This window comes from Zeus faber (assembly GCF_960531495.2).
Source record: "Zeus faber genome assembly, chromosome: 12".
In the NCBI taxonomy this organism is placed as follows: Eukaryota; Metazoa; Chordata; class Actinopteri; order Zeiformes; family Zeidae; genus Zeus; species Zeus faber.
Window position 1 is genome coordinate 8,087,818 of NC_137196.1, and position 26,389 is coordinate 8,114,206.

General features: G+C 43.4%; 3 protein-coding genes across 3 annotated transcripts; 2 read left to right on the plus strand and 1 right to left on the minus strand.

Annotated features, from left to right (window-relative positions):
• The first annotated feature begins 258 nt into the window (after nt 1-258).
• Nucleotides 259-11,709, plus strand: gipc2 (GIPC PDZ domain containing family, member 2). Its single transcript, XM_080010860.1, has 6 exons — nt 259-642; nt 8,789-8,974; nt 9,770-9,950; nt 10,168-10,280; nt 10,360-10,441; nt 10,594-11,709. Exons 1-6 carry the CDS (start codon nt 367-369, stop codon nt 10,743-10,745), a joined length of 990 nt encoding a protein of 329 aa, XP_079866986.1. The 5' UTR covers nt 259-366; the 3' UTR covers nt 10,746-11,709.
• Nucleotides 11,710-11,712: 3 nt separating this feature from the next.
• txndc12 (thioredoxin domain containing 12 (endoplasmic reticulum)) lies at nt 11,713-15,974 on the minus strand. Its single transcript, XM_080010861.1, has 7 exons — nt 15,838-15,974; nt 14,734-14,794; nt 14,318-14,370; nt 13,330-13,403; nt 13,015-13,084; nt 12,786-12,869; nt 11,713-12,665 (listed from the first exon to the last, which is right to left on the minus strand). The coding sequence occupies exons 1-7, from the start codon at nt 15,923-15,925 to the stop codon at nt 12,586-12,588; spliced, it is 510 nt and encodes a 169-aa protein (XP_079866987.1). The 5' UTR covers nt 15,926-15,974; the 3' UTR covers nt 11,713-12,585.
• A 3,797-nt stretch (nt 15,975-19,771) lies between these two features.
• LOC307238454 (uncharacterized protein) lies at nt 19,772-26,351 on the plus strand. The gene is made up of 10 exons (XM_080011438.1): nt 19,772-20,196; nt 20,402-20,501; nt 20,665-21,151; nt 21,276-21,351; nt 22,845-22,896; nt 23,141-23,288; nt 23,400-23,460; nt 24,644-24,774; nt 24,966-25,055; nt 25,172-26,351. Exons 1-10 carry the CDS (start codon nt 20,121-20,123, stop codon nt 25,190-25,192), a joined length of 1,242 nt encoding a protein of 413 aa, XP_079867564.1. The 5' UTR covers nt 19,772-20,120; the 3' UTR covers nt 25,193-26,351.
• Nucleotides 26,352-26,389: the final 38 nt, after the last annotated feature.

Below are 26,389 nucleotides of genomic sequence, written 5' to 3' on the forward strand. Positions count from 1 at the left end.
CGTAAATATTATTTCTTGTAAATGTGGGATACATATCAGTCATGGGAATTGTATTTTTCCCCATCCAACTAATTCACATGTCACGGACCGCCGCTTTAACGCACCTGCCTGTCTCCAAAACGGCCACCGGGGGTGCACACAGGGCAGTGGGCGGTGTTCCGCGTCGCGCAGGTGAAGCAGGTTGAGCCCCCGGCGGCGCATGCGCCCACTGCGTGTTCGAACAGAGCGACTGTTGTTTACCCGCGGCCGCGTCAGGACTGCACAGCCCGAGACGCGCAGCGCGCAAGGCGGAAGAGAGCGGCAGGTAGACACGCCAATGCGCTAGCGGGACGCCCTTCGAGGAGCCGACTCAGCACCCACTCCAAAATGCCTTTAGGACCGTGGAGAAAGAAAAACAAGTCGGCGAGGGAGAGTTCCCACTTGGTGGACAACGAGGAGGTCGGCGGGCACGCAGGTGGCGGCGCCGCCAAGTCCGCGGTGAACGGCGGCGGACTCCCGCCCCCACCTGCCAGCCTGCGACCCAAGCTGGTGTTCCACACGCAGCTGGCGCACGGCAGCCCCACCGGCAGAATCGAGGGCTTCACCAATGTCAAGGAGCTGTACGGGAAAATAGCGGAGGCGTTCACTATCAGCCCGCCGGAGGTGAGTGAGACGCTGTCTATGCCGAGTAAAGTTTCGGGAAAGTCGGTTAAAAGGTGGTTCCTGGGGAAGTGATCCGCACCCTGTTCCCACCGCCCAAATCGAATTTACTTCGTCAAGTATATAAGTGCTTGCTCTTAAATACACTTCAAATGCCATTTCATATACAGTTCCCTGCTATTTCAGCATATAAGTGCTCGTGCTTACAATTTAGAAAATCAATAAATAAATAGTATAAGGTTGATTCATAGTAATTTACAAGAACATGTACCACTGAATGAATCACTGACATAGACCCAGGCCCTGATTTTTGAAAGGGGAAAAAAAACTAAAGTAAATGTAGTAGTAAATCTTATAGGATACTTGCTTTGAAATATCGTGGATCAACAGTCTAATAAACTAGTACCAACTAACTAGTATTTGTGCTTTCTTACTTTCCACCACTGAAGATAATGCACGTTTGTGATCTTACTGTACCTTATCAGATACAAACAAATGCTTAATTTCCTCACAGAACAGCACAAACCCTATTTTAATCATGGGCAAGGTCAGGGTCCTCCTCCATGCCCTTTTTTAAGGACATCTGAATCTCATCTTTTCTCGGGAATGTGTTCTGTGTTTTGTCTTTTGTCAGTTAACCAGATAGCTGGCCCGGCACTCTGCTATCAGCCTGGCAGACACAAGGGACCAGGGCCCCATGCCTCCCTCCCTCGCTCCCCTCCCCTCCCCTCCCCAACCCTTGGGCCCCACACTGATAATTAGAATCTCCTTTATTCTCCAAATACCGCACATTTTCAGCAATGGAAGTCGGCGCTGGCATCAGTGCAGGGAAGCACCCATTTTCCTGTTACTGCGCTGAAAACAAACCCTGCTCCTCCGAAACCTGGAAATAATGTATTTGGTCTCTGACTAAAGTATTTGTTATACTCCGCTTGAGTGTGCTGACTCATTATCATTCTGTGGTATCAAGCTTTTTCTCTCTCTCTCTCTCTCTCTCTCTTGCTCTCTTTTGGGATTTGTCTGTATTCCCCCCCCCCCCCTGTTCAAACTTGTTCACTGTGGCTCTCTAACACTACGTCCGCATGCACTGTGAGAGCAAATATGCACTGATCAGCCACAACATTAAAACCACTGACAGGTGAAGTGAATACTGTAACATTGATCACATCGTTCCAGTGGCACCTGTCATGTGGTTGGATGTATCAAGCAGCAAGTGAACAGTCAGTTCTTGAAGTCGATGTGTTGGAAGCAGGGAAAAATAGGCAAGCGTAAGGATCTGAGCAACTTCGACAAAAAACAAAATTGTGAGGGCTAGATGACTGGGTCTAAGCATCTCCAAATGACAGGTCTTGTGGGGTGTTTCCGGTATGCAGTGGTTAGTACCTACCAAAAGTGGTCCAAGGTAGGACAACCGGTGAACCAGCGACAGTGTCATGGGTGCCCGTTGGCTCATTGATGCCCGTAGAGTGAAGTCTAGCCCATTTAATGTTGTGGCTGATCAGTGTAGATTCTTGATGGTTAGTGGGTCAGTAGGTTGTAAAAACAGAGCGGACCTCTTTGGCAGTGGAAGGCCCTGGGTCCAAGCCTATGTTCTTGACTATCTGTTGTGCTGGTGTGCATTGGAGCCAGAATGCTGCTGTGGTGTAACCCTGTGTTCCACCTCAACCTCTAGGAAATCTAAGCTCAGATGGAGTGCCCCGGTCAAGACGCAGATAAACGAGAGGTAGCGGGGCGCAAGCAGAGCTGGAAAGCCATGACAGCCAGAGATGCGAGGGTATGGCCATGTGTCAGGGATGTAGTCGTCAAACTCAAGTCTCAGGAAGTCCCTCGTGTCCGGTTCAGTTGGCACAGCCCGAAAAAGCAGAGAGATAAAGAAGAGAAAAAAAAATCCTCTCAGAGCCCAGTCCCCAAGGGAGCAGTACGGGCCGAGCATCCCCCGCCTCCATCAGATACACCCCCGCCACCCAAAAAAATAAACAAACACACCAGAAACCAAACAATGTGCTCATCCCGAACGGAGAGTCCCCCACAAAATGTACTCATAAGTTGATGGAAGATTCATTTTTATATAGATAAAATGGGCTATCTGCATTCGAAAATATCCCTAATAAACAAATCTGATACCAAAATACGCATCAAACATATCAGATATTTAAAAGGAGCTTGATTTTCAGCCTTTTTTGATACATAGAAGCATATTAAATGTTCCTAATGGAGAAACATTTATTCAATGATTTAGTTCTAGAATCCCCGAACTAATGCTCTGCAGTTAAGTGAAATAAATGGATTGAGATTGGTACTTGGTTTTGGCTGACGTTTAACATTTCAGATTCCGAATCAAATCCATGGTGAAAAACAAAATAGCAGTCCACCCCTACGAGTCACTCTCTTGGTTCTGTGCACAAGATTTAAACAACCAATAAGTCAACCTGCCATGCAACCATTCAGCACAAATTACTGTAGCAGCAAAGATATCTTTAAATAAAATGCCTTGTATTTGTCAGTACAAGTGGCTTTCATGGATCTGGAAAGAAAGGTTGCCATCTTGAAACCTATACACCGGCTATGACAGGGTTGATTCTTGGCTAATGCTAAACCTACAATTTAGTCATTTAATGCAAGTCATTAACATTTCTCCTAAGTTAAATACCCTCCGAGAAGACGATACATTACACGGTCTCCAAATCATATAGTCAGCCATCCAAACGGTCGTAACTGCGATTATTTGTTAACTAGTTGCCTTGTGACTCAGAGGTTACTTTGGTGCTTTGTTTTGTCTTAGTTGACATTAATGATGTTGCGGTCTTGTCTTGCAGGTCTATAGCCTGGCCGTACTGAAAGTAGCGCCTTTATTCCACAGTAAAACTTTATCTCAGCACCTCAGGTGTCACTTTATTTCTTGTGTGCGACAGTGGTACAGGGATAAGTGTGGTCACTGTTGATAATCTTGAAATTTATTGACTCCTTAGAAAACCAGTAAGTTATGTTAATGAATCAGTCACTCAGCAGGTTCTGAAGTGCAGAACCCAAAATATATACGCTACTCACAAAAAGTTAGGGATATTTGGCTTTCGGGTGAAATTTGTGGAAAATGTAAAAAGTTCACGCTCCAGTGATATCATATCATAAAAGTAGGGCAATTTAAGTAGAAGCATGCAATGGAGATTTCCTCATCTCAAACAATTTATTGAAACAAAAGCCAACAACAGTGGTGGGTATACCACTGGGTATATTTATGGTAGCTCAGGAGGTAGAGCTGATCGTCTAGTAATCTAAAGGTTGCTGGTTCGATCCCAGGCTCTTCCTGCTAGCATGCTGTAGTGTCCTTGAGCAAGACACTTAACCCCTAATTGCTCCTGATGGCTGCGTCCATCGGTGTTTGAATAATTGTAAGTCGCTTTGGATAAAAGCGTCTGCTAAATGTAATGTAAAATATACCACAACAAAAAATGTCAATGTCTCAATAACTTGTCATGTGCCCTTGAGCATCAATTACAGCTTAACAACGACGTCTCATGCTGTTTACAAGTCAACTTATTGTCTCCTGAGGCATGGCACCCCACTCTTCTTGAAGGGAGGCCCTCAGGTCATTGAGGTTCTGGGCTACAGAGTTACAAGCTTCTACACGACGACTCAGCTGATCCCATAGGTTTTTTTATGGGATTCAGGTCTGGAGAAAGTGCAGGCCACTCCATTTGAGGTGCCCCAGTCTCCAGCAGCCGTTCCCTAATGATGCGACCTCGATGAGCTGGAGCATTGTCGTCCATGAAGATGAAATTAGGCCTGTGTTGTTCATGCAGGGGCACAATGACTGGATTAATGATGTTATTCAGGTAGTATGGGCTTGTACCATTCACAAAGTGTAGGTAGTGTAGTGTAGTTCTGTATTGACTAGACACACCTGCCCACACTGTAACACCACCACCACCAAAGGCTCGTCTGGTGACAACAGTGGCTGATGCATAGCGCTCTCCTTGACGTCTCCAACATCGTTGGTGGCCATCATTTCTGCTCAACGTGAATCGACTTTCATCAGAGAACAGCACTGAGGCCACTGGTCCCTCGTTCAGCCTAAATGCTCCCTGGCCCATGCAAGACGATGATGCCTGTGCCTGGTGGTGTGGTCAGGTACCCTTGCAGCTCGTCTAGCACATAGACCACGCTGATGTAAACGGTTTTGAATGGTCTGACGTGACACTTGGGTGCCTCTCACCTCCCTTAAATGTGCCTGGAGTTGAGTGGCATTCATCATCCGGTTCCGCAGGGCACTGTTCACAATGAAGCGGTCATCAGTGTGGGATGTGGCCAAAGGACGTCCCCTTCTATGCCTTTCTGTGGCTCTTCCAGTCTCTCTGTATCTCTGTTGCAACCTGCTGATGACACTCTGTGGCCATCTAAGCTCAGTGGTCACTTCCCTCTGAGAACATCCTGTTTGAAGCCTCACAATGGCGATGTACTGTTGATCAGTTGTAAGGTGTTGTCTTGGTCTCATGATGTCAAAATGTGAACAGCATGATGAAGAGAACTGTTTAAATACCAATTCTAACTGAACCAGGAAATGTATTGGTCGATTAATGGATCAAACACCAGTTGTGAATTTTGCCATTCAGCTCCTTGTTAGAGAACAGCAAGTTGTGCAAAAAGTTCTGAAACATTGAACAGTTGGACATGTGCATTCAAAAGTTTAGAGATTTTAGACATTTTAGGTTCATCCTGAAATTTCACCGGAAAGACGAATATCCCTTACTTTTTGTGAGTAGTGTATTAAGGCCGTACTAGTGTTATTTTGCTTGCAAAAAAATTCAGCATTGAGTCAGTATGGGCGTTCAGGCATTAATGCCGTTTGTCATGGCTTTTCAGTACATAAAGAACAGAACCTTTTTATTTATGCTGTCAACCAGGTCAAAGTCTGTTTGTTGTCCCCACAGGTGTAGGGTTTTAGGTGTGGCCGGCCGACTTTCCAACCTTTGCACCTGTTTCCAGGGAGCATGCTCGCGGGCCAATCACCAAAGCCACATTTGCATAGATTTTTGAATATCTTAAGGCTGCCCGCATCCCACAGAACCGCACATCCTGTACTTTCTCGGATTTTCTATCTGTTGGGATGAGAACATGCAAGAACTTCTCTAAAGTCCACGGCCTTGGAGAAGCAGGCCTTTTTCGCTTTGTTCAGCCTGTTTCAGTGCTCCCCAGCCAAACATTTCTTAATTAATCGGTGGGGGGGGGGGGGGGGCAGAAGTAACAATGTCCTTTCATGGAGCCAGAGTCTGTTGGTCGCATTAGCTCGGGCGTCTACACTCACTTCCTAATACCCTGGCCACCTTCAAAAACAAACATTGCTGTGCCTTTTATAAATCCTGTTGTTTTAACAATGTATGGCATGCGCTACATACACTTAATGGAAATGCTCTGTGCCTTGATCCATGTCGATACAACATTTTTAAGGCTTTGAGTTTGAGATTTTGGCATTGTACTGCTGTTGATTTAGACAATCAGAAAACGAGGATAAGTGGTGTGTGTCTTACCATTCCAAATATTATCCTTAGTGCAAATAGTTTTCCAGAAGGCGTGGGACAGGATTAGTCCTGAAAAGGCAAGAGCTGCTTGTTTGTATGTCACAACCTATGTTTTAGGCTAATTGAGATTTTACTCAATGTATACATACAGTATATATAGCCACATACTAGCAAGTGTCACACCCCCTACAGCTGATATCTCCATCTTTCCGCTTGCTCCTACTTATACATACTCTGTACCGGAACTGTGATATTTGATGGGGTAATCTGAAACAGAACCACAAGGAGATGCTGCAGGGGGGACATTTTGATTTTGTTTTGAACTCAGAAGGACACATAATACTCCTTCGCTATTGGCAGAGAATCAAAATCAAAAATCACCTTCAGGAAAAAAATGTCTTGTTTACATCATAAAGCCAAAGGTAGTATTTCACTTACATGACATTTCACTTTTCATGGTGGCCTATCTGGACAAAACAAAAGAATACGACTTTTTGACTTTACTTCACACGGCTTATAGGATAAACCCTTGTGTCTTTTTGTACCAATCAACACAGTCCTGTCAGACATGTTGCAAGAACGACGTGTGCGCTCACGGTACCTGAGGGCATGTTGGCTGCAACAAAGTGCAAACCTGTCCCTTCTTCCCCGCCCTTCACACAAATTTGCACAGCAAAGAGGCACCAGTGGGGCGTACCCCAGGTGTGAGTTCGGCGGTGATTAGATAGAAATGAGTTTGATAGCAGGTTAAGTGGTTGTTTACCAGCCGTGCAGGGTGAAGCGGTTGCCAAGGCTCATTGTCAGGCCAACGCTGGGTTCTTCTGAGAAGAGTTATCATTGTTGTTTTGTTTTTTTGCTTCTGGATTGATGTGTTGATGTCACAGGCAGGAAGACAGGCGACCAAACAAGCCGCCGAGGACGATAGGAGAATGGATTCCGCAGTGCTGTTTTATCTTTCAGTGGAATGGGGTGTGTTTGTGTGTATTGACCTGTGCTGCTAATGTTGTGAGTAAGTGACAAATACCCTCTTGAATATTTAAATTATCTGTCAATGGCTGCTACTGCTCTTCGAAATTGGAGCACAAAGTTTAAAATGTTTCATCATAGCGTTGATCAGCATATCAGAAAATCCCATTCAAGATCAAATAGTTCATATATTAAAGAATCAAATGTGGTGCTACACAAATACAGGGTAGGTGTCTCTAATGGAGGAAAAACAAAAAGATATATACAGTAAATGTCAGATATGTCGGTCATTATATTCTAATAACCTCAAGTAAGCGTTCAGTTAAAGTCTGTTTTAAGTTAATTTAATTAAACGTGTATTCTGTAGCAGCGTCTTTCTTTGTGCTTGATCTGATGAATTCAACATCCGTTCTGGGGGTTAATGATTACAGCGGCTCAAATGCTGATCAGTGTTATTGTCTGCACATAAACATGGCCATGGTGGTTTAAAGAGTACTTAAGGAAGTTACTCAATACATGTTGGGCATTGAATGATTAAATTAAGAAGGTTATTACACAAATCAGAGTAAACAACACTGAAAACGCAGTAAAGTATCCAATATCCGGAAATGCTAAATTATTGAAGCATTATTAGTTAGCTGCTCTCCTATGCAAGGAAAGTTTGGTTTTAATCTCTTAAGCCCTCTTTTCTGTTGTTAGTAGACCTCTTTAAAAAGGTCACAAATAGGGCTGAGAGAGAGAGAGAGAGAGAGAGAGAGAGAGAGAGAGAGAGAGAGAGAGAGAGAGAGAGAGAGAGAGAGAGAGAGAGAGAGAGAGAGAGAGAGAGAGAGAGAGAGAGAGAGAGAGAGAGAGAGAGAGAGAGAGAGAGAGAGAGAGAGAGAGAGAGAGAGAGAGAGAGAGAGAGAGAGCTCCTCTAGAACGGCACTCTGGCTTTTTCTAATCCTTTCCTTTCATACTCTGGTAACCCCGGGCAACGCGCCTGTTCCAGCCGATGTGTGTAAGTGTGTGCGCACGGTGCCTGTTGGTACGCAAAAGCGGCCAAATAAGGCTGTACGCGCTGCTCGAGCTTCACCGGTGCATTTGGCATTATTCTTTTGACACGAAACCCCGAAGTTGGCCCGGAAATCCTAGTGAGATTAAAAAATAAAATAACTAAAAGTTGAGCACACCTAGTGTGTGTGTGTGTGTGTGTGTGTGTGTGTGTGTGTGTTTAGTGATTGAAGGAGGAATGTATTAATAGCCCAGCGTGCTCTGCCTGGGGAGGTAGAGTGGAATAACTGATTCACCATCAACTTTCACCTCATCTCGGCTTTTAACTGGCCCTCCACCTCCGCCCCCACTCTGGAGGGCTGTTAAATCAGGCAGCCGGTATAACATCGTGTTCCTGGTGTGCCCAGCCTACCCCACCCGTCCCTATTTCTGAGTTGCCAAGATAGCAAGGTGCGATGCCAGTTCTGAACACAACAGGTTTGGAAAAAGGTCACTTATTTTGTGTGATCACAGCTGTTCTAACGGTATTCCACAATGGAATATTTTGATTCGCTAATCTAGGTCTTATAACTAATCTCCTTTAGTTCCTCATTGGAATAAATGTGTTATTCAAAAATGTGAGTCCTTTATATGTTTCTGACTGTATATATGATCGTATCATTCGTATCTGCGTGCAGATCCTGTTCTGCACCCTCAACACCCACAAGATCGACATGGAGAAGCTGCTGGGGGGTCAGATCGGCCTGGAGGACTTCATCTTTGCCCACATAAAGGGCCTCAAGAAGGAGGTGGAGGTGTTCAAATCAGAGGATGCCCTGGGCCTCACCATCACCGATAACGGAGCCGGTTACGCCTTCATCAAGGTGAGACTACACAGTACACACTGGGATGGAAACTAGCAAACCTACAGAGGATGAAGTTGAGACGTTAAGGGAGCAGCAGAAGTCCCCTTGGTAGTAGTATGGTAATGACTCATTTCTACACTCATCCACATCGGAGAAAAAAATGTAATCAATTAAAGAATCAAGTCTCTAAGTAGATTTGCATTGTGATAAAGAAATATCTTTCAATTGAAATATCTTTTAATTGATCAAGAATCAAGACTTGACTCACTCATAAAACAAAGCTGCGAGGGCCTTTCCTTTGTAACTCAGCATCGGACAAGAGAAGATGTTAAGTTGATTAAATACATGGGTATTTTATATACATATGTACACAAGTGTGAATGATTATAATCGACTAATATGATTCCGGGAATGCCCTATTGTACTTTTGGTACTTTATTGCAATACATTATTATTGAATTGATGGGATATTTTTTAACTGTTATGTATTTATTGCAGTTAAAAAAAAAGGCCTACTCCAGAACTCATTGCACACATGTGCCATCGTGTGACGCTCAAGTAGCACTGCACCACACTGCCTTTGGCAACATTTTCACAGAAGATACAGGTTTTGCGGTGTGTGTGGTGTCTTGCCAGCTGGCCAGCTTCCAGGAAAACAGATGTCAAAGCCCTTCCTAAATGACTCAGGCATGATTACTGAGATTCAGTCAATGAGTTCATGCCTTCGTATAATATTAAATTGTGTCAGGCGTGAGCCTCATAGCTCCTCGTTGACTCTCCCACTTTCGCTCTCCCCGGCATCGGCATCGGCAGCGCATCAAGGAGGGCAGCGTGATGGATGAGGTGAAGGTGATCTCCGTGGGCGACCACATCGAGTGCATCAACGGCCGCAACATCGTGGGGACACGGCACTACGAGGTGGCGCGCATGCTGAAGGAGCTGCCCCGCGACAAGCCCTTCACCCTGAAGCTGGTGGAGCCCATGAAGGCCTTTGGTGAGCGACCCCAAAACCCTCTGTGAAAGGTGTTTAGCAACAGCTCATAAAGCCTATAAATTCACTCTTTTTTTTCCGGTGTACAGGAAATGTAACACCGATATGTCATCCATCTAATGTTGTTCATGTATTTTCTTTTACTCTTTTCAATGCCAGGCATATGTTTTTATCCCTCGTGGCGGCCATTGTCGTTAATCGCTTCCATCTCACTTCCCAGAAATGCTCGAGCCGAGGTCAAAGGGCGCCAAGCCCGCCAGCGAAAACAAGATTGGCACGGGCAGAGGGACCCTGAGGCTGCGATCCAAGGGCCCCGCCACGGTAGAAGAGGTGGTACGTGTCTGCGTCCGTCTACAGATTTTGAAAAGACAGGACTGAGTGATTTTCGGTTGTAACGCGTCCTCTTTTCCAGCCAACGGAATTTGAGGAAAAGGCTGTGAAGAAGGTGGACGACCTCCTGGAGAGCTACATGGGCATCAGGGACACTGAGCTTGGTGGGTAGATTTTCCATTCGCGGGCCAGAGCTCCGTGCAGTTACTCCGAGTTAAGCGATTAAGAGCTGAGAGCGCGTCGCTATTCTCGCGCTGTTGCTATTTTCTTATGCTGATAATGTGTGCAATAAGATGACCTGCGCTTGACCCTTCAGCTGCTACTATGGTGGAGGTGGGCCGCGATAAAAAGAACCCGGACGAGTTCGCCATGGCGCTGGACGAGGCCCTGGGAGACTTTGCCTTCCCCGACGAGTTTGTCTTCGACGTCTGGGGGGCCATCGGCGACGCCAAGCAAGGACGATTTTGAGTTTACCACCCCCCATCCCCTCCCCCAGTATCCAGCAATATATTCCATATCCCCCGCAAGCTGACTGGACAAAATTCACAAAAATGCTCAATGAGCTCTCAAGGATGCGGGTGAAGTATTCTCGATACCACATTGGGGACAGCACAGCAGACATTCAAGCAAGCAAGGGTTTTTTTAAAAATCACTCCTTTTTTACCCGAAGTCCCTTTTAATACGCACCTCACACAGATAACAAAGGCTTTTAAAGCCTTTTTTAAATTTGTATTTTTATTGTGTCAAAATGCTACCGAGATTTCCAAACGGCTGCATTATGTGATTAGTGTAATTATAGTGTAATTACAGCAATATGTCCTGTGTACCTACACGTTCCCTCCTGCTCCTGGTGACAGACGGCTCAAGGACCTTTTTATTTGGTCCCAGTTTGGGCTAAATCTAGAAACATGCAGTATGTTGTCAATGTGTCTGTCCTTCCTTTGTTTTTGGATTTATCGTATGTCTCTAATTAAGTTGTAATTAAAACTATTTCATTTATTCTTTGTGCCCCTTCCGATCGGATTTTGAGCGTGTTGTTAATGGCTAGAATGTACTTTAGAGAAAACACTGGAATCCTGAATAGAGCACAGGCGAAGCTCTCATGTGCCTAGTTTAGCTATTTTAATATGCAAATTAAGACTTTTTATTGGCTTTTTTGTACAGCCTATTACTGTTCTATTTCAAAATATTAAATTGACATTGAAAGTAAAGTTGTAGAAATTAAATGCTGGAAAATATTTGTACAGTCATGGTGCAAGACTCATTTTGATTCCGCACACTATCATTAAACTATTTGATAAGTAGCACAGTATATTGATAGGAAAAAAAATTCAGAATTGTTTTAAGGGCTCACTACTGTTTAGAGAATAATCACCTGTAATTTCTGTGTAATTTATACAGCTTGTTCCCAATAAAAAACATGAGTCACTTAAATTCACCAAAACCTTGTTTCAACACTTTGCTACACAAAAGTATAAAAAACAAGTTACATTTTCATCTCTTCAAAGTAAGTACAGCAAGGACAGTAAAATAATCACATCACCTCACAAGCGGCGAAAGAAAACTCAAAGCTGTGAATTTTGCTAAATACGAAATAAAACGGGCGATCTTTAACCGTAACGGAAGGTCCTGGGGGAGAAAAAAAAACAAAAACACCTCAGAACCCTGAACACTAACTGATGAATAGAGTCAGAAATGAAGGACCCCCTAAATAGACTTGGGTCTAATAGTCACTGATAATTCATTACTGGAGAGGCTCTGGAAGCACACTGATATTGGCATTGGGATATTTCTCTACAAATACGAGGTACCCTGTTGAAGGTATGGTTCATTGGCAAATATTGCAGTTGACTGGGCTACCATGAGTTATATGTTGACCTCTACAGACGGAAGGTACAGTACATGGCATTATATTAAACAGTGCATATCCACGACACCAGCATTTAAGAAGAAGAGAAATGACGGAGTTCTTAATTTAAACCAATGACAACCTAGAAGTGGAGGAAAAAGACGAGAGGAAGAGGGGAAAACAAAAAAAAACAAAAAAAAAAAACTGCACCAAGACGATGTGACTGGTTAGGCTTTGGTCATCGAGGTGGTCTCCACCTTGATTGTTTTCTTCTATCCACTTGGAAAAACACACATCGCTTCTGGCTCGCATAGAATCATTTTTTTTAACTAAATATAAACCGTGACATGGGTTGAAATGTTTTTTGTCTTTTTTCCTCTCTTCAACTGGGCTGTTTTTGGGCACAGGCTGATATTAAGAATTGGAGCCCTTGCAGCCTTCCGCCCTGTCTCGCACTCCTTAGAGTTCGTCTCCGATGTGGGACTTCCTGTAGGCGTCGCCCGTCAGCTTCTCCTGCGCTTCCTTCATCCCGGACACCACTGGGACGAGAAGCAGAGGGCGACAGAATTGAGAGGAGATGCTTCCTAATAATTCTTGAACGGCGATCTCAAACGTTTGGATTTACACCAGTGGCACAATTGCCGAATTTGGATCGTTACCGTGATCCGCGTTGCTGTAGAAATACTTGTAGTTTGGATTCCCGTTTTTGTTGGTGATTTCGGGGTGAACGCTTCCACTGGGATCTATGAGAGGGAGGGAGGGAAGATATAACGATGGGTCGCCGTTAAATGTCAAAGTAAGTGCCTTGCTCAAAATAAGGTGGCTTTTTCAAGCTCAATGGCTTAGAATCTGAAAGTGTTTGTGAGGGGTAAAAGACCTCTCCCATACCAAGAAAAATAATTCGGGGGATGTATCCGCCGTCGGGGCTAAAGGCTTCATCCTTGGGCTCTTCCTCGTCCTGTTGAGGTCAGTGATGAATTAAATGAAGAGTTTTGAAAGTACATTAAAGTGCTTTTATTCAGAACCGGATAAAGATACCCAGAGTAGTGGTTTGCAGTTGTCAAGTAGCATGAAACTACTTCCTACATTGGGAGTTAAACATTATTTAGCAATGACAAGTGGATTAAGCAAACACTGTAGAGAAAACATTAATATTAAGATGGAATTATCGGGACTTCAGAATTTAAATTAATACGGCCTCACCTCCAGGTTGACCATGACAAAGTTGTGGGCGAGCTCTGAGATCTCCTTGGATTCAGCAAACTTGGGCTTCAAAGCTGGTTTAAAAAAGGTAAAAACAACATGACTTACGGGATTTATGTTGAGATGAAAAATGTAATTACCTTTTCATTTTATGGCTACTTATAGCGCGCGCGCGCGCGCACACACACACACACACACACACACACACACACACACACACACACACACACACACACACACACACACACACACACACACACACACACACACACACACACACACACAATCCTTTAAACTATATAGAGGACAATGGACTGGAAAAACATGACTCTGTTATAACAGTATATTTTACAGGGACACAAAGGGGGACTCTAAATTAGGACTAAACTAATCCGATTTAACATTTATCCGGGATTTAAAAAAAAAAGGCCTTTCTGAGACGTTGCTAATTTTAAGATTAATTAGTTCTAGACTAGGAAGTCCTAGACTAAGAACATCAGCTCCTTCTGTCTGGTCTTGGTGTTGGTCCTACTCCAGATAATCCATTTTCTCTATTGTCAAGGTCGGTCAGGAGGTCCACATCCATTAATCCAGAGGTAAACCTGCCTCTGAACAGCTTTAATTAAAGCCTTTGCTTAGACCTAGATTAGCTTTAATCGTCTTTCTGGAAATCAGACTTTCTTTTTTTTTTTTTTTTTTTTAAACCAAAACTAGGGCAAGTCTGAGACCATTTTAAACCGTGACTGAGGAAGGCCATTTCAGTTAGTCCAGATTAAAAGTGTGATTTAGTCTAAGATTAGGAATAATCTGTGTCTATGAAAACCGCCCCTAAGTAACAATATTTAAGGTCTGCCAGAAAGCAGAATCACAAATTTAATTTACACTTATCACCGGTCACGAAGACCTTAACTGCATTAACCAAATTAGCATTGTCCACAGAAATTCTCTCAAGTTTGGAACATTTAGGGGAGGAAATGGAGGCTTTTACCTTTGCAGGCCCCGCACCAGGTCTTGTGGACGACGACCATAATCGGCAGCCCACTGTCAAGACAAACACAAACAAACAAACAAACAGCGTTCTATTACCTAGTTAACGGCAACAGGAATTAATTTATGCATTTAAATTGTACCTTTTGGGAAATTAGGTATAATAGCATGCCACATAAATAACAACGTTAAATAAAGTACTCCAACATTGCCTCCGAGACTCATATCCTCAAGTTTATGAGTACATTGACTTTTATATTCAACAATACGCGAATTAAGATTTTTCTTTTCTTTTTTATTTTTTTAACACAAGTGGTAAACAAAATAAAAGCTGCTGACCCAAAGGTGCAGTTAAAGAGTTGATTTTCGGCAGGGGGGGGAAGTTGAAAGAAAAGGATGTGGTTCCCGTGTTCTCACCTGGCCTCGGCTTCCTTCTTCCCGTCGTCCAGGGTTCGCCAGTTGATGTTGTCTCCAAACCCTGTGGTGGTGGTGGTGGAGGGGTCAACACAAGCGCTTCACACAGCTGCTGAAACATTCCAGGTTGGGTGTGTCTGGATCATTCACAAATGTGTCCGTTCAGTCTCCCACTGAATGGACGATCGTTCGGTATCAAGCTACAGGCGCGTGGTCCCGTCTCGCCGTTGGGAAGCTCGTGTACAAGTACTAGTTCTACTTGCGTTGCAGTGATTCCATTTTGACAATCGTAGTAATATTGGGTGTAATAAGCTACAAAGCAGGAATGTTCCACTATATTCAGATTTTCAACATTTTACCCCCTCGGAGTTCATGATTTTTTTTATTTGCTGAAACAATTAAATAAAACATACAGTATATAATAATAATAATTATAATAATGAAATAAAACCATGTAGAATAATCTTATAACCGTCTTTTTTCAGATATTTCCCTGTGATATTGTTTTAGAGTGCTTCTTCACGTTTTTGTTCTACCTTTCGGCCATCAGGTGTTTTTTTTAATTAATCCCACATGGACAACATTTTTGGACTTTATTTTGCTGATTGTTCTTATTCAAAACACTCAAATAAAGTGGCTTGGAGTCATCGGATCAACTTCAAAGAGGGCTTTTCCATTTGTTAAACCCATTTTTCACTGGAGGTTTTGTGTGCATTGAAATGTTATGTTGAGAAGTTCGAACGCATGGATTTTTACCAATGAAGATTTTTTTTTCCACCCTCCATAGATTATCGTCCTTCTTTTTTTTTTGTATAAGGCCAATCTACATTGATGTGCGGGCCACATTGGACCCCGGGCCGCCGGTTGAACAGCCCTAGCTTTGGGAACGCGAGAGTGAAAAGAAATAAATGAATAAATGAATAGATGAATAAATGAATAGATGAATAAACGAGGGATTCCTGCAGGAGGAAGGCTGAGCAGGACTCCCGTGCGTCCGGGATGAAGGACCCTGTCCTCTGGGATATTTCACATGGAAGGACCCTGCTGTAGGGCTCTCGGTAGACCGGGCAACTTGGCGAGGAGCCACGCCGCTAGAAAGCCACTTACCCCGCCCGCTGGCCGTGGCAGACGCTCCGTGGACATAAGACAGCGAGAACAGGACGTGCAGGGCGGAGAGCAACGCGACACACCGCATCTTCGGACGGTGCTGGTCGGAGCGGCGGCGAGAGAGAGACGACGTTCAGCCAGCCAGTGACCGGAAGTGAACCGGAAGCTGGAAGGACAATGGGGCGGGGCGTCGGGGGTCTCTTGGTTTCAAAATAAAAGTCCCCTCCCGCCGGCAAGTTTGGTGGTCTAGCGGGCGCATGTGTGCCGCCTAGTGGTTGGTAAAGCGGCTAAATAAAATGTTGAAAATGCCATGTAAGAATAAAAACATGGTTAACATATATGAAGAGGATCAGGCATCTATATTTGTATTAAAGTCCACCAGAAAAATATTCATATTAGGGGACAAAAGGGGATTTTGAGCAAGCATTAAACCAGTACAGGCTCAGACTCAATGCAGACACAGTTATGACCGAGCTCTGTGGCCACAAATGGGGACACACCAAGGTGGAAGTTTGACAAAAGATGCATTATTCAAGCAAATTAAACCAAGTCAGATTAATTAAAGGGTTGATTAAATATTTAAAGCATGGGGTGTGGGTGTCAGTAGTGTAAGGTGTGGATGAGTCTAAGATGTGTGGTGTAGGTTGCAAGATGTAGAAAAGAAACTAAAGCAACATAACCACACCCGGGCGGGTGCCTGGATCAGCCTCGTTTTTCCAGCACATCCCACAGATGCTCGATCGGATTGAGATCTGGGGAATTTGGAGAGCAATTCATCACCTTGAACTCTTTGTCATGTTCCTCCAACCATCCCTGAACAATTTTTGCAGTGTGGCACGGTGCATTATCCTGCTGAAAGAGGCCACTGCCATCAGGGAATACTGTTGCCATGAAGGGGTGTACTTGATCTGCAACAATATTTAGGTAGGTGGTACTTGTCAAAGTAACATCCACATGAACACCAGGACCCAAGGTTTGACAGCAGAACATTGCCCAGAGCATCACACTGCCTCCTTTCACGCTCTCACACTTGCCTTCTTCCCATAGTGCATCCTGGTCCCATCTCTTCCCTAGGTAAGCCATGCACACTGACTGCTCTGCCACTACGCAGCCCCATGCACAGCGAGCTGCGATGCACTGTGTGTTCTGACACCTTTCTATCAGGGCCAGCATTAACTTTTTCAGCAGTTCATGCTACAGTAGCTCTTTCTGTGGGATTGGACCAGACGGGCAGGCCATTGCTCCCCACATGCATCAATGAGCCTTGGGCACCCATAACCCAGTTGTCACCGGTTGTCCTTCCTTGGACCACTTTTGGTAGGTACTAACCACTGCACACCAGGAACACCCCACAAGACCTGTCGTTTTGGAGATGCTCTGACCCAGTCGTCTGGCCATCACAATTTGGCCCTTGTCAAAGTGGCTCAGATCCTTACGCTTGCCCGTTTTTCCTGCTTCCAACACATCAACTTCAAGAACTGACTGTTCACTTGCTGCCTAATATATCCCACCCCTTGACAGGAGCCATTGGAACTAGATGATCAATGTTATTCACTTGACCTGTCAGTGGTTTTAATGTTGTGGCTGATTGGTGTATACTATTAAATAACTACTAGTCCTGTATGGGCATAAAGTTCGGGTCACAATGTGCAGTATGTAATGGTTGCATTGGAATGCATAGGCCACGTAGAAGCTCTATTCCAAAGTACAGAGAAGGTTGGCTGGAATTTGTTTTGGAATAGTAGCCCATTGTTTTTGAGAGGTGTTATCAATACAAAGCAGACACGCTCTTCCTGGAACAAAAGGAATTACAACTGGAGCGTAGATGTATCTCTCATTTTTTTAAATTCGGTTCAGATGATGACTGAAAATAGCTAAATAAGTCGTATTTATATTCATACTGAACTCAAAAGTGGCAAGGAAGCTGATGAAAACAAGGAAGTGGCTCAGTCTTGAGCCACTTGATAAGCACTGTTCTGAAGCTGCCTCCTTGAAATCGTATAATTATTAAGAATGAATTTGACATTCCACCAGTACAATACCATATTATTGCGTAAATAACTTTAAGCTGAACTAATAATAGAAAGCTATTGATTAGGGTTTTATAAGATGCCTTCAACATAAAAATCCAAATAGATATTTTCATTGAATCTGGCCAGTTGGCATCTTTTATGAGAAAATAGAATGAGACCTCGGGTGAGAGTTGTGGGACGCAGAAAATGACAATGAGTCGCAGAAGATGAACCTTATAAGCACTGTCAACAACACAGATTCTTAAATTGCTCTTCTCAGTGGTGTGATCTTGGTGAGAGAGAGAGACAGGTGTGATTGGAGCGAGAGGATCAATGTTATTCACTTCACCTGTCAGTGGTTTTAATGTTGTGGCTGATCGTTGTATATAAACAAGGAACACAGCGGGGCCTTCAGGTGTTCCAAGTTAGCCAATGACTCCCGCGCAGCGTAACGAGAAACGCACGCACGCACGCACGCACGCACGCACGCTTTATCCAATCATAAGATCAACTTTTGATATATTTTGATAACATCAGTTATGCTTGATTTTAAGATGAACCAATATGTCCACACCAAACAAACAGCAAACACAACAAATAGTCCTACCTGTCACAATGCGGTACATTCACACACATCTTTGGACGTTCTTGTTCTGTACTTTTACCCGTTTGTTTTTTTTGCACATTCCTGCACTACTGTTCAGTTAAAAAAACAAATTTATATATATATATTTTTAACATATTGCGCACATGGTTTTTTCTCTATGTTGTATGTTATGCACCAACAAACCAAAGCAAGTTCCTTGTATGTGAAAACTTACATGGTGAATAAAGTGATTCTGATTCTGAAGATGCCTTTTGCATCTAAACATTTTATTAAAATATTTTGCATTCAAATATTTTCCTGGTGGTGATTTTTTTTTCTAGCTACACAAAGCTGCTACCAGAGCAGTGGCCCCAAACTCATATGACCTGGGTGCCACAGGCCAATATGTCTTCTTCTCGGAGGCCATGTTGAATTTCAGAGGAAAAAGTTGAAGTTCAAACAACCCTGTATTCTACACCCCCCAGCGCACGAGTCATAAAGTAGTAATACTGTTAGAAATAGACATGTGACCATGACTAAAATATCATCACCTATTTGATTATGTTTTCTACTTTGGAAACATTAAGTAAGATTGCGTGGATTAATTAAGCATTGTGATTAAAACATTTTCTGGACCATATTTATCAATAGATCGCCCTGTAGCAGGCCACATTGTAAATTAATTGACAAAAAAAATAAAATTAATTTTTAGATTTTTATTATTTCATACTATATCTTCAACCGGATGAACAGAACCTAATTCCCATGACGAGAGCCAGTCATGTCATTATTTGCTCATTGTTTTGTTATTCATATAATTCAATAAAGCTCTGTGTGGAATTGCTATTAACAACAACAACAACAACAACAACAACAACAACAACAACAACAACAACAACAACAAAAGTAAACAAACAAACAAAACAAAAAAAACAAAAAAAACACCAAAGCTTTATTGACTATCTAAACGCGTAGTTTATGCTGCGTTCCACTGGAACTCGCCGGTCGGTAGCTTCCACTTCCGGGCTTAATGCTTTCCACTGTTGTTGTTTGGGGAAACATTGACGCCCGCAGTGAATATATTTGTCTTTATTTGGCAAGCTTGTGATTTCTACAAGCTACAAAACGCATGTCATACATATAACACATATACGCAAAACGACAGTGTAGCTCAAATAACGTTAACGTCGTTTGCACATGTTGCCAGATTTACCCGAGTGCCGGTCCTCAATGAAACGCAGCTTTAATTTAAATACGTGCTACGCCAGACAGGCGTCGATGCCGCGTTGCGTGATGACGTGAACGTAAACATGGAGAACGCTGCCACCTGCAAGTAGCTGTACGCTGTTAAACCGCGTCACATTGAAGCCAAAAACATTTGCTTACGGTACGGTACGGTGTGCCCTAATGCCAAAGACGAGCCGGTCGGTTCAAGTGTCCCATTGAGAAAATAAAAGATAAAGGAGCCATTTCACTCAGAATAACAACAAGATAGCTCAACCCCACCGTGGCCACAGGCACTTGTTTGGGATGGAGCTTGCGCTGGAGTGGCTGAAATCTGTGAACGAATCGGCCCTGAAATGGCGCGTTGATGGCCTGCGTTCGTCTTGTTATATTTAATTATTCACTGATGCTCATGTTGGTCTTCGTCTGGTCCGAACAGAACTCAATAACACAGAGAGAGTATGGAATACAGGCGAACCACGCCAGCGGTGCCAAAGGGCGCACCTACTAACCCATCTGCACCCCCCCCGAAGACAGGTAAACGTGTACTGGGGCGGAGAACGCCCCAGAATCCTCCACAAACCTCTGGGGAGGGACTGGTGTTTATTATGTTGAGTTAAAAGATGTCCAGGTATTACCGCTCCTGTAGGGAAGAAATCACTAGCAGCGGTCGAGGCTTTTTGACTGCATGTTCTACCACCGGAAATGTATATTTTAATTCTTCATTTTCATTTGTCCACAGCAACATCTTCTGGAAAGTGGAGGTCTCCATTCAAAGTGATGGGTGAAACTAGTCAGGGGGAGGCCACCTCTCAGGAACCAAGCGGCAACAGTTCAGAGACGTAAGTCGGTAGTTTGAGATGGTTCGAAAATGCTGTCGATACAGACTTGCAGACAAACCAATTCGGGTGGACGTTCTGTACTGTTAAGCAGGAAGTGGAAGGTTGCGATAGAATCATTACTTGGGTTCTGTGAAACACTCGCCCAGAAATCCTCTTTCCTCAGGGTCAAGCTCTACGACCCGTATGATCCGGAATCGTCCGAGTCAGAGCCTGAGATGGGACGCGGCCGCGAAGGTGCTAGTCGCCAGCCCAGATACGACAGTGACCTGCGGCGTGGTCCCCCTGAGCATTTCTCCACGGACATAGATCACCGTGACAACCGCCACTGGGAGCCGTGCTACTCTCAACCAGGGCAGATGGGCATCGGGAGGTACGATCTGAGCCCCGATGGCCATCGACACGAGCAGCGTAGTCTCAGTCCAGGCTGTACGCGACCTGAACAACAACCCTACAGCCCTGACTTGCGAGCCCACGAACCCCTGGGTGGTGACGCCGTTGAAAGGCCTCTCGACCAGAGGGCATACAGCCCAGGTAGGCTCGGCCTCGGCCCCTCCATGATGGGGACCTCCGCGCCGTTCCCTGCTGCAGCATATGGAGGAAATTGGACCAATGGGGAAGAGAGACTGGCAGGCTGTGCACCAAACACAGAAGTATATTCATCCATCTCTTTGTATATCTCTTATAGCATTTAGTGTGTAAATAATATTTGGGCAATAGTATTAAAAGTTTCCCCAAACGCTATTTAGCCCAAACTTCTGTTTCTGTGCTCTGCAGATGACCACAGCTGTTAGATTATCTCCACCGAGATTCCAGCTGGACCACCAGCTCCAGACCAGACACACTAGAACAGGCAAGAAACGTATAGGAACGGATAAGGTCACATAAGGGCCGTAACAATATTGCAAATGTATCACACATTTTGGGGCATTGTGAGCTGCCTGAAGGACATTTTAGTTGTTTTTTTTCTAAAGCATGCTACTGCTTTAGCCATGTTTTAAATCTGTATCGTTGAGGAACTCCAATATATATGTTCTATCCTGTACAGGCTACTTCAAGATTCAAGATTTTTATTCGTCACTTACATATACATACTTTCATACATATATGCAGTGAAATGTAATGCAACGCACCCGGTGATAACACACAATATGTCCTAGGAAAAATTTCTAATAGCCCAACTAACGGACTCCTAAAATGTAATACAGTAAGTCGAATACTTATAGAATAAAATAAAAATATATAGAATAAAATAAAATACAATAAAAATAAAATGAAATAAAATAGAATAGATAGAGGGAATATGCTTATGTATATGGAATAGGCAATTATGTATATACAGATATGTGCATTAAAGTGGCATGTGAATAAAGTGAGGTAGTGTTTGGGATAATACAGCACAGTATACAACAGTACGGCGCAGCAATACGGCATCACGAACAACCCTTAACAGTGACACAGTATGCGGTACAGTATGCTACATACAGTACAGAAGGTAGTGGAGCCTATGTGTGTGGCTCAGTGAGGACCCCTGGTGAGGTCATTATTGACAGTTCTTATGGCTTGCGGGAAAAAACTCAATGTCTCAGTCTCTCTGTTCTCGCTGTGTGACTGCAGAGGCGCTTGCCTGACTGCAGCAGCTGAAACAGTCCGTTGTTGGGGTGATGAGGATCCTTCATGATCCTGCGGGCTCTGCTACTACACCTCCTGGTGTATAACTCCTGCAAGGGGGGGGGGTAGTTCCAGTGGTACGTTCAGCTGAACGCACCACCCTCTGCAGGGCCCGCCTGTCCTGAGCAGTACAGCTCCCAAACCAGGCAGTAATGTTGCCTGTCAGGATGCTCTCCACTGCTCCACAGTAGAAGGACTTGAGGATCCTCACCAAGACCTGGAATTTCCTCAGCTGCCTGAGGTGGTAAAGACGCTGCCTCGCCTTTCTCACCAGAGTGTCTGTGTGTACAGTCCATGTGAAGTCCTCTGTGACTTGGTGAAGGAAGGTTGTGGTTTCCATTTAAAATGTTCACAAAGGCTATTATTGATAAAACTATGCACATCTGGCATTTTAAATTACTTTGGAAGATGTAATTTAACACTGTGAGACTTGTATTACATCTCTTGTCCTAAAAATATGACATTGGTGGAGGCAAGACAGCATGGTTCAGTCAAAGGGAATTTGACTCTATTCTTTTGTTGTTAAGAAAATTATTTCCATAATTTGGAAATCTGGTTAATGGGAGTATTTTTTTTTTTTTAAGTCTAGAAGATTGTGCTAAACCTATTTGACGGTTGAAATACATTTTATTTTGAGGGCGGTAGTTTTTTATTTTTTATTTTCTGCTTCTACAGGGATGGAAAAAGAGGTTGGAGGGAGCAGAAGTCCAGTGAAGGAAATGGAAAAGTATGACTCAAGACACCTTATTCAATAAGCCGCAAATTGTGGTACATTTGAGTGCAAATTTGTCATTTACAAATTGTGTCAGGTAAAGATTCTGATTTCTATCTAAAAATATCCTTCCAAAAGAAGTCTAGATTTATAGTATAATCCAATGTTTGGAGATTTACATTTTAGTTTTTTGGTTACCTGACGAATAGGTGGGTTGGTTTTTCTGTCATAATTATTTTATTTTACGTGCTTCCCTCAGAAGCCCCTTTGACTGTGAGCTGTGTGAGGTTGAATTTGGCAAGCCCCGGGATCTGGAAGATCACCTGGAGAGTAGAATCCACTGGGACACACTGGAGCACATCCAGCAGCAGAACAGCTACGATGACCTGGTCATCGCCTTTCTACAGGTACGACATTACACATGGCCACAGCCTGCACTGTCCAAATGTTATTGGCCAATCAGCCAGATACGTTTTGACAATGTATGGTAAATAGTGTTCCCTTCCTATCCTCTCCAGGAAGTCATGGTGTTCAAAGTAAGGCAATGCGGTCCTACAGTGGCAGAAAGTGCAATCGAAGGTAAACCAAGCTGGGAGTTTTTTTGTTTTTTTTTCTGGATAGTGACTAGGGATGCAACGGTACACGGTATTTTATACTGCACACGTGAACCACAATATCACAGTAGAAGTCCACTGGACATGCTGGCCCAGCGTATGGGCACGGCGTGCTCCAAGTGCTGCTTCCTATTGATTCCACTAATGCAGCTCCACCTGCCACGTCAGTTGAGGCGTCCGCCTGACATTTCTCTTTTTTTTGTGTGAGGTCTCTCTTTTTTTTTTTTTTTTTTCAACTGTGCACGGCTACGCAGCCTTTTCAAAAGAAAAACAAGATAAATGTCATAGAAATGTTTTTGTAAAGACTGCAATCAATCAAGGTGACAAGTCAGAAAACAACCCCCTGAGATGGCCATGTCGGTCTCTATCACAAACTTCTCTTGAACGATTGTTTTTAATGGATCTTGGAGGAGACAGGAGGAGGGAACAGTCTTGCTGGGTGATGAGACATTCTTTTTGAATTTTTTTTTGAAATTCAACATTTACAGTTTAATGCTGTGCTGTTTGTTTAAGTTGCTGTCTCCTGCCGCCAGCAAATGTTTCCCCCTCTATGTAAGAGAGAGCCTGTTCCTCCCTCGCCTGGAGGTGCCCTGGCTGAAAAGGAGCGCACCCACTGTCACGTCAGGTTCACAAAGCGAAGGCACACACGCACGGGTCTGAATGTGAGGTTTTAGTTCAATAAGTTATTTTACTATTATTATTTATGTGTGAAAAATACTGTTTATACCTGTTCTACACAAAAATTACTATTGTACTGGTTTCATTTATTTTTTTATTGTGAAACATTTTTAAGATATTATATAAATACATCAATATTTGAATTATCCACTGTCCTGGACACCTCCCCTCCAATCAGATGAACTTATGCAAATTATAACAACCTACCAATAAACTTGAACCCCCGTCTCCCCCTCCCACAGTCATACACATGGAGCATTACACTAGCTATTTGTGGCAAACTACTATAAAAACATTTTTTACACCTTTTAACTTTAATTATTATTTTTAAAGATACTGAAACCGTACCATTACCGTGATAGATACCGAACCGTGATCCCACCGTACCGTTGCATCTCCAATAGTGACAGACATGCGGTGACTTCCAGCCTTTAGGAGCGTGAAATCCATGGTGATCTCTGTTTCGTCAGCACTGTGTGAGGAGGAGCACATGACCAAGATGGAGATGTTCCACTGCGCCGCTTGTAACGTCTACGTCTCCACTTCGACGGCCGCAGTGACGGACCACCTCAGCTCTCAGGCCCACCATCACATCAAAAGGGTACCTAAAGCCCTCTGGTTCGGGTTGCGCATGAGCAGGATTAAACATTTGACCCTCCCCCGAAGTCTTAAAAAAAAAAAACCAAAGTGCCATCCATGCAAGCAGTTATGAATGAAATGGCAAATTGTCACGATTTTCATTGTCTAGCAACGTTAGGTGAAGTCTGTCCCCCCCCCCCCCCCCTTTTTAAGCTGTTTGGACTTCGCCACAAACAGGCGTGCCTAAGGAAGGCAGAGAGCATGATGAAGCGGCTAAAAGCAGAGTTTGAACAATACTGTGAGGTAATACACACACACACATACCACAGTGAAAACAATGCAAACTAATTGTGAAATTATGAATATCAGAGGGGAAAAATGTGCTCTGATGACTGGATTTCAAATTCTTGTCTCTTTAGGGTGGCAACCCATTTGAATGACAGCTTTCACCCAAAGACATCGAAGTGCTGTTTTCCCCCGCTGAAGGACAACAGCGGCGGACTGTAAAACAACCGGACATAGACCTGATGTATAAACACTTCTGCATTGACACCAGATATGTCTAATGCTAATTTAACCTGGAGGCTTGGAGATGGAAGAGGATACGGTTTCCTTTGCCACCGGGGTTTTTGACACCATTTTTGTAAGATATGGCATCGCTGTTACCGGAGATACAGCCTCAGTAGCCAGACATTTGTAATATTTTAAGTTGTCAAACGTCTTTTGTACAAAGTAAAATGAAAGCAGAACAGTTCTGTCTTTCACAGTGATGGTATTTGTATTTTTGAAAACAATTTTCAGTCTAATTTCTGTATTTCGGTACGGTTTAGTTCCAAGTCCTAAATTTGGCACTGCTGTCATTCTTTTCATTTGATGAAATGGAAAAGAGAATGTGACGGCAGTATTGTTAACGCCACATCGGTCAATGTATCTTTCCATCCAATATAATCGAGAGTATCGGACAGGGTTTTCACAAAAGAAACAACAAAATTGTTGTTGCTTAGCATTCTTTTTTTTAATTATTTATAACATCACAAAAAGTTTGAGCATTGTATTTGCATGATATAGTACATTTAAAATTAAATTATTTAAAAACACAGCATATTTTTTTGCAACAGTTTAAATATAGGTGACAGTTATTCATGAAGGGCAGCAATTGTCAGCCCAATGGCTGCTGGGTCTTAAAAAACAAAAGTCCAAAAAAAAAAAATGAAATCAGCTCAATAGTGTATTAGAAAACAATGCAATGATTGCAACACTATAAATCATCTATGTGTAACATTAGCTGCAAAACATTGTTGCTCCCATCGCTTTCATAATTCATACATTTTGTTTCCTTTTGACAATCATGAATGTTTTCCTTTACGTGTACGATTACCTAATTAAGATATCGGTTCTATTTTGTTAGCGGAGGCTGTGCGTTTTGGAACATATCACAATACAAAAGACTTGTTATTACATGAATCTATGTATATTATAAACGTGAATATTGATACAGAAGAAAGGTGTTCCCCAAACCAGACAAAAATGGACCATGTGAGATCTGAGGTAAAAGTTGTTTTCATTAGAAATGAGTTTGCACACTACGTTACTGCAAGGACACGGCCCATTTGGAATTGGACCCCCCCCCCCCCCCC

What these genes read in the sequence shown, in the direction of transcription:
- LOC307238454 (XM_080011438.1), top strand. Translation starts at nt 20,121, where the DNA reads ATGGAATACAGGCGAACCACGCCAGCGGTGCCAAAGGGCGCACCTACT. An exon ending in GACCAGACACACTAGAACAG is followed by an intron (nt 21,352 to 22,844) that starts GCAAGAAACGTA and finishes CTGCTTCTACAG; the next exon opens with GGATGGAAAAAGAGGTTGGA. An exon ending in CCCACCATCACATCAAAAGG is followed by an intron (nt 24,775 to 24,965) that starts GTACCTAAAGCC and finishes CCCCTTTTTAAG; the next exon opens with CTGTTTGGACTTCGCCACAA.
- txndc12 (XM_080010861.1), bottom strand. Translation starts at nt 15,925, where the DNA reads ATGCGGTGTGTCGCGTTGCTCTCCGCCCTGCACGTCCTGTTCTCGCTG. An exon ending in TGCCACGGCCAGCGGGCGGG is followed by an intron (nt 14,795 to 15,837) that starts GTAAGTGGCTTT and finishes CCACCACCACAG; the next exon opens with GGTTTGGAGACAACATCAAC. An exon ending in TTGTCATGGTCAACCTGGAG is followed by an intron (nt 13,085 to 13,329) that starts GTGAGGCCGTAT and finishes TGACCTCAACAG; the next exon opens with GACGAGGAAGAGCCCAAGGA.
- gipc2 (XM_080010860.1), top strand. Translation starts at nt 367, where the DNA reads ATGCCTTTAGGACCGTGGAGAAAGAAAAACAAGTCGGCGAGGGAGAGT. An exon ending in CCGGTTACGCCTTCATCAAG is followed by an intron (nt 8,975 to 9,769) that starts GTGAGACTACAC and finishes CGGCATCGGCAG; the next exon opens with CGCATCAAGGAGGGCAGCGT. An exon ending in GGAGCCCATGAAGGCCTTTG is followed by an intron (nt 9,951 to 10,167) that starts GTGAGCGACCCC and finishes CTCACTTCCCAG; the next exon opens with AAATGCTCGAGCCGAGGTCA.